At 39.7% G+C, this 12,779-nt stretch overlaps 1 protein-coding gene across 2 annotated transcripts in view; it reads right to left on the bottom strand.

The window, feature by feature from the left end:
- The window catches only part of LOC143974771 (putative E3 ubiquitin-protein ligase HERC6), an 82,830-nt gene that overhangs the window by 13,406 nt on the left and 56,645 nt on the right, over window positions 1-12,779 (bottom strand). Inside the window, exons 18-20 of one of the 2 annotated variants that reach the window (XR_013272279.1) lie at window positions 12,037-12,203; window positions 4,832-4,895; window positions 764-923 (exon numbers count right to left, since the gene is read on the bottom strand). Coding sequence is in view for 1 of the 2 variants with exons in the window: in XM_077476490.1 (XP_077332616.1) it covers window positions 4,832-4,895; window positions 12,037-12,203 (231 nt within the window). In the remaining variant the exon portion in view is untranslated. The remainder of the gene's footprint in view (window positions 1-763; window positions 924-4,831; window positions 4,896-12,036; window positions 12,204-12,779) is intronic. The other variant, XM_077476490.1, reaches the window with a different exon arrangement.

The raw sequence follows: 12,779 nt of genomic DNA, 5'->3' as shown, positions 1-12,779 counted from the left end.
GACAGTGGGAGCCCCGCAGGAAGTGGCGTCAATACCCGCAAATTTTACGTATATCTATGCTCGGAAGTGGGTGCAGATACCTGTAGTATACAGGTATCTGTACCCTCCTCCCCCCTGAAAGGTGCCAATTGTGGCACCGGAGGGGGGGGAGGGTTCCGATGAGCGGAAGTTCCAATTTAGGGTGGAACTCCGCTTTAAGAAGCAAGTGTCAGAAAAAGATTTAGACTTTAAGTGGTTAAACTTCCTGCATTTAGTTGTTTAAAAACTTGGCAGAATGCCTGGATTCTTTTCTTTACACACAGAAGTTTCCCTTTTATCTAAGAAGGAAGTTAGTTACAATGTTTCATTTTAAAAACATGGCAGACTGCCCAGATGTTTTCTTTTGACAGCTGAGTGAGCAGATAAGTCTCTCCACTTGTTATATGAAAGAATCAGCAAACTCTGCAATAGGAGATGGTCAGAGGGGTTGAATCGAGATCACGATTTTCTTAACGATTAATTGTGCAGCTCTAATGTGTAGTGAAAATTGTGTAGCTTCCCCTTTAAAAAGCTGAATGATCCATCTTTAGTGCATAAACATCAAATATAAAAAGGAAGTCGGCGCTCACAAACTGTATAAGGTGACCTGTACATTACGTATTGCTCCAACAATAAAGTGAATACAGTGCATTAAAAAGTGAACAATCAGATATATTGCATTAACCACTTCTGCCCCAGAAGGATTTGCCCCCTTATTAACCATGCCATTTTTTATGATACGTACTGCATCGCTTTAACTGACAACTGCGATGGCACTGCGTCGATTTAACTGACAATTGCGTGGTCGTGCGACACTGTACTCAAACAAAATTGAAATCCTTTTTTTCCACACAGAGCTTTCTTTTTGTGGTATTTGATCACCTCTGCGGTTTTAAATTTTTGCCCTATAAACAAAAAAGAGCAACCATTTTGAAAAAAAATGCAAACAATATTTTATACTTTTTGCTATAATAAATATCCCCCCCCAAAAAAATCGCAATAAGCATATTGATTGGTTTGCACAATAGTTATAGTGTCTACAAAACATAGGAATAGGTTTATGGCATTTTTATTATTATTTTTTACTAGTAATGATGGCGATCTAAGATTTTTAATGGGACTGTGACATTGCGGCGGTCAGAAACGACACTTTTGACTCATTTTTGGGACCACTGACACTTATACAGTGAGCAGTGCTATAAAAATATACTGATTACGGTGTAAATGTCACTGATAGGGAAGGGCTTAACACTAGGGGGCAATCAAGGGGTTAAATGTGTTCCCTCCTGTGTGTTTCTAACTGTATGGGGATGTGACTGACTAGAGGAGGAGATATATCGCTATTCCTATCACTGTTCCCTGTCAGAACAGGGATGTGTGTGTGTTTACACACACACACATCCATATTCTGGCTCTTGTGCCTGCGATCGTGCGTGACCTGCAGACATCACGCCCGCCGACCAAGAGCATCGGGTCCACCGCCAAGAAGCAGGCAGCTGGTCAGCTAGTGGTTAAGTCCATTTGTGACATATCCCATCACCAATCTTGTGTTTCTATTTAGTCATGTCTTCCAAATTCTTCACCACAGGTGCTCAGTAAATGGATGGTAACTCACCAGAGGCGTTTGACCCCTTAATTACAGGAGGTCAAAAATCGCTATTGGAAACCCCATTTGTTCCTCAGTAGCACCTTGCCATTCCCAAGATCCCTCAGGTCAGATCATGGTGTACAAGTAAACTCCACGGGGGATATAAAGAAGTAGTTCAAAATCACGAATGATATGTGCAACAATATGTGCAAAAAATGGATACCTATGAAACAATATCAGGTATTCAAATAATGAAATAACTAAATGAGGTGATAAATAAAAATCACAAAAATAGTTCACAAATATATTAGTATCTACATAATCAAAGTGCAAATATAAACATACGTAAACATGTAAGTGGTTTGAGTCCAATATTAGTGATAATAACCCAAAGCGGGATTAATAAATGATTACATTAATGTTTTAATTAAAATGAAATTAAACAGAAAAGTCCATATAGGTTGATAGTGAATAGTGGTTTCTTCAAGAGTGAGGAAATTGAAAACATCCCAAAGAAATGTGACAAAAATATAAGTGCCTCCACCACAGCAAACACTGCAGCTTACCAGATGGTAGTGGTCCCTTATTAAAGGGGACCACAATATGCAGATGGCTATCACCCCAGCCCAGGATCTTTATGGAATGCACTGTAGTGCAATTAACTCCTCAAACTCAGCGGTGATGGTCCCCACGCAAATTGAATCAAGCACAGCAACAGCATCCACATAAAATGATAAAGGCTCACAATAGCGTAAAAACCCTTAGCATTTATTAAATTAGAGCAAAAGACAAATGTGCACTTACATTTAAATGAATACAATTCAGCATAAAAGAAATCGAGCTGGCCGGCCTCGAAAAAGCCTGATACGTCCGGGACTACAGCGTATATCAGTGATGTCAGTGCGTCTCTCCTCCTCCCTGTGCATTTCGTCACAAGCAGGGCATTGTTGAGAGCGAGGCCTGACCGGCCCATCTGCACATGCTGTATTTCTCCAGTGCCGGGAAACAGGCACTGTTACATGTGAGTGCAAACTTGTTTTCATTATTTTACACGATTAATAAATCTACTACACTATGAGCTACTTCTTTAGGTCTCCTGTGGAGTTTACATGTACAACATAATCTGACCTGAGGGATCTTTGGAATGGCAAGGTGCTACTGAGGAACAAATGGGGCTTCCAATAGCGATTTTTTAGCGGATTTGGAAGACATGACTAAATAAAAGCACAAGATTGGTGTTGGGATATGTCAAAAATGGACTTTTACTTAAAGTGGTGTTGCACACAATAAAAAAAAAGGATTAAAATTCCTAAAAAAAACAAAAACTTACCTCTAAATGCCTGTTGCTAGGGGGTCCCTCGTAGTCTGCCTCCTTCAGTGCCTGGGCTGGTGACATCACTTCCCCTCGGCGCAGTTGTCTGGGACGCGTGACGACACCGCTCGCACATGCGCAGTGGGTGCACAGCTGTGAAGCCACAGCCGGGTGCCCACAGTTGGGAGGTGGGGGAATCCCGCATCGCTGGACCATGGAACAGGTAAGTGTCCGATTATTAAAAGTCAGCAGCTGCAGTATTTGTAGCTGCTGACTTAATTTTTTTTTTCAAATGGAAACCCCTTTTTAATGCAATATATTTGATTCTTCACTTTTTAATTCACTTTATTGTTGGAGCAACAACAATAGGTCACCTTATACAGTTTTTGAGCAGACTTCCTTTTATATTTGACGTTTATGCAATATATTATACATTTATTCTGTTCTTCGCCTAGAATGCGGTTGTGAAATTAGAGTACGCAGTGTAGAGAAGAATCTCTTAATAAGATTACATCAATGATGTCATGGAAGACTGAGTTAGCTGAGCAGGCCAAAAGGTTAGATGTCGGTATCTGTTACCACTAAAAATAAATTATGCTTACTTCGAAGCAGATGATATTATGGTGCAGCGTCATAGAAAATACTCCAATACAGCATTTGTATAAAACAGGTAACATATAACAACAGTTTGATAAAGGGATTTGGCAGTGTATTATCTACTATATTTACAATCTGCCACTGAAAAATGTTCATATAGACATTTCTGTAGAGCAATAGTTGAAAACTTAAAAATTCAACCTAAATAATATAATGAAAAACAGAGATTATGTATGTGAACAGCATGGCAAAATGAGCATCAGATCCAAAAACAGAGGCAACTTAAGATGCGGATTCTTTATTGTGAAGGGCTGTGTCAATACACAATAGGAGCGTTCATTAGATTAGATGACATCAAGAGCAGCTTAGGGGGCCAGGATCAACTTTTTAAATAAAGACATTATTCGTTACCTGTATCTTAGGATCTAACTGTCAACTTTAAATGTAGGATTTTGCTGATGGTAAGTAATATTCTACTATAAAAAAAATCAAGTGGATTGGATTTTTTTTTAACAAAGATAGGAGAAATTTGCAGTAGCTCACAGTAACAGATAAGATTCTCACTTTTACAAAAAATGGTACATTAAACATATATTATTGACTTGATTCTTTGCATTACTGCACTTATTCTTTCTGCAGCTATTAATATGAACACATTACTATAGGTCTTATGCATTATATTTCTACATCTGAATTCTTTGTATAGCTACTAAAAATTCCCTAAAATGTTGTGTTAGTTGGGAACAGCTGTGAATCTTGTTGTAGATTGCCAGTATCAAAGGCGCAGTACATTCCTCTTCAACATTTCTACATAGCATGGTGAAAGGGCCTTAATGCCCAGGGATGGAAGATTTTTCGTACATTGAGCACCTCTGATAATATTGTCCCATAGGAAATTAGAACTTGGCGAATATTGCCTGCAATTGATAGAACTGCATCAGGCGTCTTAAGGCCAGTCTAAAGGGGGTGTGCTATGTTAGACTTTTTTTTTTTTTTTTAGACACCTTATTTCATTCACAGGTAATTTATTCTCAAAAAGGATGCCTTCACTGCCTACCCCCTAGCTCAGAGTACATACTACATTTAAATATATTAATATTATGCTATGCATATCTTAAAAGAAAGCTAGAGGAGAGTTCCAACGGCTACCTGGAATGCATGGTAGATAATTTTGGACTACAGCTATCATAGGATACACCTTAAAATCTATCAAAGTGGTTCAGTCCTCATTATTGGCCTTTACATATATATCCATAAATCGTAACATCTATGAAAATATCACTCATTAGAATAATAAATCAAGACCAGTTTCTTACAGTAAAATACAGTTCAAGGGCTTCCACTGCATCGTCTTTAGCATCCAGTATGATCTGTAGACTTCTACAAAATAAGGAAACATCATTTCAGATCTGCCTGCATAAAATCATGATACTGTAGGTATAAAATGCAACAAGAGGTCCATCATAAACGCATACATAGTTGCCAACTGTCCTGATCTGTCTGGGACACTCACGGATTTTGAAAACCTGTCCCGGCCCAACCTTGTCCCAGGCTCCCTCTTGAAAATCAAGGTTTGTCATGGACAGGATATTCAAAGCTCAGATGCTCCCACTGCAGTGCTGCCGGGCAGGGTCATCAACACAGGACCATGCCGGGCACAGATCTCTCACCCTACCACCTCCCCCCCAGCAGTGATCACTTGGGCAGATATGGGGATTCAGGCAGGCTACAGAGAGAGCTAAACAGTTTGGCAGCTCTTATCTGCAGGATATAATAAAACAAAGGATTTGCCCCTGGACTTTAAATGAAGCGAGTACTGTTTACGTCAGTAAACAAAACAGTAGTAAATACAGTATATGGTTTATTCAAGTAACTTTGTTTACATGGATAGATATCACTAACAATTGCCAATTTAAAAAAAGATACATATACAAGGAATATTGACACATTGATGTAATAGCAGTCATAGTACACGGTCATCATACTACCAGATGCTTTTCGCGAGATCCAGCTTGCTCTTCAGGTGTGGCTGTGTATAACAATGCGCCTAGGATGAAAAAGTATATATTTGGTATATATATATATATATATACTGCGTTTTGGAGCTGCACACCAGTAGCCATGGCCAAGCTCAGTGGTGAGAATGGTGACCCACAACCCCCTCCTACCCTGGGCCTTTATAATTAATACTATGCCATATTGCCAAATATATACTTTTTCATCCCAGGCACATTTTTACACACATCCATCCCTGAAGAGCGAGCTGGATCACACAAAACGTGTCAGGTAGTATGATGCTCGTGTACTATGACTGCTATTACATCAATGTATCAATATTCCTTGTTTATGTATCTTTTTTACATTGGCAATTGTTGGTGATATCTATGCGTGTAAACAATGGTACTTGAATAAACCATATCCTGTATTTACTACTGTTTTGTTTACTGATGGAAACGGTACTCGCTTCATTTAAAGTCCAGGGGCGAACCCTTTGTTTTATTATATCCTGCAGATAAGCAGATAAGATCCCTTTTTTTTATTATATGTTACAGGGATGGAAGTGGGTTACTGGGGACACCAATCCGTTCCCCCTTTTCTATCTGCAGGATATCAGCATAATTGCCATGAATTTCCAGCCAAGCAAGGATCTGCTAGCGATAAAAGGGTTAATCATGTCTAGCCACCAGGGATCTTACAAACCTGACTTTACAAATGCCTTGAAGATGAGGCTAACAATTTCACAATGAATATTCTTTATAGAAATGTAAAGAGTCCCTGTCACCAGACCTCATTTAAATAAAAACCTTGCAACAGTATAGAATAAGCAAAGCACATGCATGGTTCCCCAATTTAAAAATACTTTTTCTCATCTTGTGATCTGTGCCATTTTTGTAGAAATCTGACCACTTCCTGGAAATGTCAATTCCTGTCTGTGCCTGCCCCCTCCCCCTGCTGGCATCAATAATTATAGTGAAATGAGATGTACAAATCCAGGTAATTTGACATATAATATCATGGAACGATTGGTTCTGATGTTTGTAGTATATTTTTGTTAAAATTGGAAAGTTTGCTGGTGCATACATTTAGAAGATAAGAACATGTAATATACTGCACAAACCTGCTAGTTCCCTACTGAACCTGCTAGTGGCACTCTGCCCATGTGGTTTCAGTTGCCAACAGCATGTGCCTCCATGCAGCTTATGGTATTTATCATACTGCATAGTTGAAAGCTTTATATTCCCCCTTTACCAGCAATCAGGCACCTTAGCTTACATCTACTTCCTTCTCTCTGTTTTGTTGCCTATTCTCGCAATTCTGTATTTGTTCTGCTTGTATCCAGTACTGTCCAGCTCTGTTTTTTTCCATGATTTGCTAGTTCCCATCCCCTTTGCATATTTTTGACCTGATTCTGTCCATCCTTGAATATGGCTGTGTATAGTTTCCACATTGGCGGTTTCCCTGCAATTCCATAAGTGACCCTATTTGAAAAACAGCTGCTGGTGTTATAAAATTCCTAAAATACTTAATATTTAGAGTTCATAAATGCTGCATTAACGCTGAACTCCATGAATTAGAAGAGACCCCAGCAGGACCCAGAAGATTGCAGCTATCACTGTAATAGCCCTGACTACTGCAATGATTTCCAGCTTCCCCAATGACATGGACATTCACTGTATTGTTCATTTAAACACAAGAGACTCCCTTTTGTTCTTACTGTTGAAATGTGTTCTGTAACCTTCACCTAACACACAGACACATCTACTAAACACTCTCTACTCCCCCCTCCCTTCTCAATGTTTTACTTTTGCAATTGTTCTATTCGCTAGCTTTTAAAGTGGTTGTAAACCCTTACAACACACTTTGACCTAGATTAAGGCTTACCTGTAAGTCCAAGAAATATCTCCTAAACCTACATGGTTTAGGAGATATTTGCCGAAAGACAGGCAAACAGATAGTGCACATGCACGCAGGCACACTGAACGCGGCACCGTCAACGGCGAATATGGGTTTACTTCCTCTTTAATAATATATTTCTATTTGTTAGCTTTTAATAACATATTTCTGTTTGTTCGTTTTTAATAACATCTCACACCATCCCTTTCTTATCTATGTATAAAATACACAGTGATTGAGTCCTGTGAATCTGTTTCTGCAGCTGCAGTATTAACTTTTTCTTAACACTCTCTACTCCCCCCTCCCTTCTCAATGTTTTACTTTTGCAATTGTTCTATTTGCTAGCTTTTAATAATATATTCCTATTTGTTAGCTTTAAATAACATATTTCTATTTGTTAGCTTTTAATAACATCTCACACCACCCCTTTCTTATCCATGTATGAAATTGGATAGCACCTGGATTTAGTGCATTTGCAGCCAGGTATTGTGCTTCGTGTCTCATTTGTGCTCTGTACAATGCAGGGAGGCCTGTCCATGTTCCCCAAAAACATTCTCCTAAGCCAGATTTCCCTTTCCAAGAATTCAAATAGACTACATTCAGATGCCCAGAATAGGCACCTATTAGTACGCTTTAGTGTGCGTTGGCCTGAGTGCTGGCCGGTAGCCAAAGCAAATGCAAAACAGCAAAGAAAATTTTGAATGAAATAGTCTGTAGATATGGAGTTCCTGAACCTATTGAGAGTGACAGGAACCCATTTTACTGGGGAAGTAATGAAAGAGGTAGTGGAAGCCCTTCACACACAGCAAGCTTTCCATACACCTTATCATCCACAAAGTAGTGGTAAAGTTGAAAGACTTAATGGAATTTTGAAAAACAGACGTGCAAAAATGAAAGCAGATACAGGAAAAGGATGGGTGGAAGCTTTGCCATTAGCCCTATATTCTGTACGAACTACCCCTAAACAACCACATGGGCTGTCCCCCTATGAGATTTTATTTGGAGGGCCACCCAAAACAGGGCTATATTTTCCCCAACAGTTGCAGGCTTCTCACTCTAGTCTGTTAGAATATGTTAAAATTTTGCAAATAACATTGAATAAAATACATGAGGGTGTTTATAAATCTATCCCCGACCCAGATTCTGTTTCAGGTATTCACAGAATCCAACCAGATGACTGGGTGGTGGTCAAGTGACACGTCAGAAAGCCGCTAGAACCACAATTTGACGGACCACATTTGGTGCTTTTGACAACCGGTTCCGCTGTCAAGTTGGAAGGAAAGTCCACCTGGATTCACGCCAGTCACTGCAAGAAAATCCTGAAGTGATGAAAGCTTTTGAAAAAATTATGATGATGTTTCTTTTCTTTTTGTTGTTTGTGAGAACCGAGACATGGAAAAATAACCCTTTCATCCAAATGTTAAAATTGTATGCAACCCTTAGCAACGCTAGTGATTGCTGGGTGTGTTCTCTCTTACATCCCCAAACAGGAACAATACCCATGATAGCAATGCCTCTCAAATTCACTGATCTAAACAGGACCAGAATAAATGGCTCATACATCGTCTCCACAACTAATGAGCACAGATCAGTAACTTTGATGGTTTCAAAACAGATAGACACTCCACAGATTTGTTTAAACATTACATGCCCGTTTAAAGCTAAATGTACACGGTTGGGTAATTCAGATTGCACTGGAGCAAAGATTACAGTTTATGGAGGAAACCATGGTCAATATTATTATATCCCAGACCCAGAACTAAATAGAACCCTTTATAGTACAAATTGCTCACAGTTCCCAATATGTGAAAATATCGGCTACCTGAGATTCCATGTTATTGCTTCCAGTTTTTTAAGAGCAGGTATACCATCCATACGTAGAGGGTTATATTATATATGTGGAAATAAAGCTTACGCCTGGCTTCCTACTAATGTTACAGGTACATTTTATATTAGGAAGTTAGCACCTGCTTTCACTGTTTGCAAAGATACAGTGCGACCAGATCAAAGTCCGGAATATCCTTTAGTGTTCAGAAGAGAGCTGCTCACTGAAGGTGACATGGCATGGTCATGGTTCCCTTCCTGGACAGGATGGGGAATTGAAGCAATGAAAAGAATAAATAATTACACTAGAATTGTAGATGAGATTATTAACCTTACTACCACTGATATAGGTTTATTAAGTGAAGAAAGAAAAGAAGTAGTATTAGAGCACAGATTAACCCTGAATTTTCTCACTGCAGCTCAAGGTGAGATGTGTAAGTTATTTTGCACCGACTGTTGTATATACATTTCTGATAATGAGGAAATTATTAAAAGGGCATCTTGCTAAGATAAGAGAACTACAGAATAAGGCCAGAGATATTGCTAAAGATGGATGGAACCCTTTTAAGGGTTTAGGAGGTTTTGGTGACTTTTTATATGGCATAGTAACATGGTTACAGAATCTAGGCACTTGCATTGTGATGTTCCTATTTCCCATATTTGTTATTTACTTCATCACCAGGCTGTGCCTCTGTGTGACTACCCGCTGTACCGACAAATGGTCCACCAGCCCTGATGAACCCATTATTGTGAGAAAGCTAGGAACTGAACTGAACAGGACGCCGTCTCTCTGCGTCAATGTAACAGGAGTTACCAGCAATCGGCTGAATGTAACTCAGAGAAGAATGGTGTCAAATAAACAAAAGGAGGGAAATGACATGAACATTCACTGTACTGTTCATTTAAGCACAAGAGACTCCATTTTGTTCTCACTGTTGAAATGTTTTCTGTAACCTTCACCCTAAGGGCCGGTTCACACTGCAGGCGGGGCGAGGTGACACCGACTTGCCTCGCCGCGACCTGCCGCGACCTCAGCGGCAACTTGCAGATGACTTCTGTATAGAAGTCAATGCAAGTCGCCCCGAGGTCGCCCAGAAGTAGTACAGGAACCTTTTTTCTGAGTCGGAGCGACTCAAGTCACTCCTCTCAGAACGGTTCCATTGTACAGAACGGGGGCGACTTGTCACACTGCGGCGAGGCGAGTCGTGTCGCCTCGCATCGCCCGCAGTGTGAACCGGCTCTTACACACAGACACATCTCCTACTAAACACTCTCTACTCCCCCCTCCCTTCTCAATGTTTTACTTTTGCAATTGTTCTATTCGCTAGCTTTTAATAATATATTTCTATTTGTTAGCTTTTAATAACATATTTCTATTTGTTAGTTTTTAACAACATCTCACACCACCCCTTTTTCTTATCTATGTATAAAATACACAGTGATTGAGTCCTGTGAATCTGTTTCTGCAGCTGCAGTATTAACTTTGTTTTAGAGTCCCAATCAGAAATTAGTCATAACACCAGCAACCCATCAGGTATGACATATTCTAACTTACTTTGTGTCAATCTGGTGTTGATGTAAGTAAGTATGCAATACAGATGCAGTTAAATGTAGTGGCTGCATTAGCTTTATTTTTTCAGGCTTTTCCACTTTTTTTTCCCCTCCCGGTGATCCCACCAGTAACACACTTCCTGTCCTAGAGTCACATTGCTTACTATACTATCTACAAGGAAGCAATCAAGAGGGGAGAGCGAACAATGGGGTGGGACTTTAAATGAAGCACAAGGTTGCGGTAGATTAGTTTGGTGATCATAATAAGGATTTATTGGTTGCCAGGGTATACAAAGTATGAGATGTACAAATACGTTCAAATAATGCATGGGTAAGACAATACATATTGAATACAAGCTTGTGTATACACATAATGGCAAAACAATCATGTTCCGAAGTACACCAAAAACACATTTAAGGTAAAACCATAATAAAGGGTAATGCCTGCAAAGCCTCGGGCCTCTTGGATCCTTGTTCGCTCTCCCCTCTTGATTTGTATAGGGATGGAAATATGTGACCTTACCAGGCCACAATTTCATTTAAAGTCCCAAGGGATGGAAGAATTGACCTTACCAGGCCATACCTTCATCTAAAGTCCCTAACTCCAGTCCTCTATTTAATACAAGGAAGCAATGTTGTCACCCTAGGCTGCTTTTTTGATTTGGACTTCAAAATGCCTCACCCTCCCCCCCATCTCCATAAAGCTAGGTACACCTCAAGAGGAGCGACAGTGTACTAGCTATCCAATGTTAGTACAGCAATCTTTCGCTGAGCTATTGCGTCCTTACAGGGGACTGCCTCTGCTCAAGAATACACCAGTGAGTGCTTTTGGTCATTGTCTGAGAGAGCTGATTGGATGCTGATCGGCAGATCTTTTTCGGCCATGTCCCTTCGACAGAAGCTGGACGTTCCACCAGCTTGGGTTGGACAGGCTGCTGTACACACGGGTTTCTGTTGAACCAGCTGATACCAGTTAATATTCGGCCCATGTGTACGGGCCTTTACAGGAGGAGTGTTCAATTTTCCCCAGAGATAGCTGGGAACAATATGACTAATTACAGTGTTGCACAGGTAGTGAGCACGGAAAGTTATTTTAGATTACAAGATTTCTGGCAGGATCAACAGGTATTTTGCACACACCAAAAGATATAAAAGAACACTTTCAATGTTATATTTAACAGACCAAAAAGGGACCAAATAAGAGAAGTTTATCATTGGGGGATTACATAATCTTATTCGATAACCGACTTACTTTGCCAAAGTACGTTGCAATTCTTTTAAATCATCCAGAGTAGTTTTTTTGCCCAGAAGCTTCTTAAACAAGGCAAGTGGAAACGGAAGATACATGACCCATTGATTGAAGATTGCCAGGCCACAAAGTACTCCATAATAATAATATTTTTTCTTTTCTGCTAATGCCTGCAATTGGGAAATACTTGAATATTTAAGACCTTGCTGATGTGACCACCATGTCAAGGCTACTAAAAATAATTACAGATAGGCAAATCCTTTATTTCAGACTTTATTACCCCTGCTCGTAAAAATGAGGTTAGACAGTCCTTTTTACTATTTAATAAAATCTGATTTAAAAAATAAATAAAAATAAACATGACATATCGGACAAGACATATACAAAAAAGAAAAAAAGAGAACAAAAGTACATTCCAATACATTGATGCATAGTTGGCAAGATTCTATAAAGCCGCTGGCCCATACAGTTCAACCTGAGTGTTTATGTCACTACTATTTTCCATATCCCTGTACATTTTTTTTGCTAACAAACACTCCCAGCCCCGCCAACAGTGAAAGGGAGTTCCACATCCTTACCGCACAGTAATGCCTGGTACACACTACTACTTTTTTTTCAATTCAACCCAGCGGGTTGAACGAAAAGAAACCTGTCAGCTCCAGTTGGTGATGCTGTACTAACGATCCAATATTAATAAAGCTACCTCCCCCCACTGAGCTGTTGTGTTTTGACGGGGGGACAGACCC

The sequence above is a fragment of the Lithobates pipiens genome, unplaced genomic scaffold, assembly GCF_037356315.1.
Source record: "Lithobates pipiens isolate NorthernLeopardFrog02 unplaced genomic scaffold, aLitPip1_a1.2 Scaffold_13, whole genome shotgun sequence".
NCBI classification, from domain to species: domain Eukaryota; kingdom Metazoa; phylum Chordata; class Amphibia; order Anura; family Ranidae; genus Lithobates; species Lithobates pipiens.
Note: the sequence above shows the minus strand (reverse complement) of the source record. Positions and strands in the feature narration are given on the sequence as shown.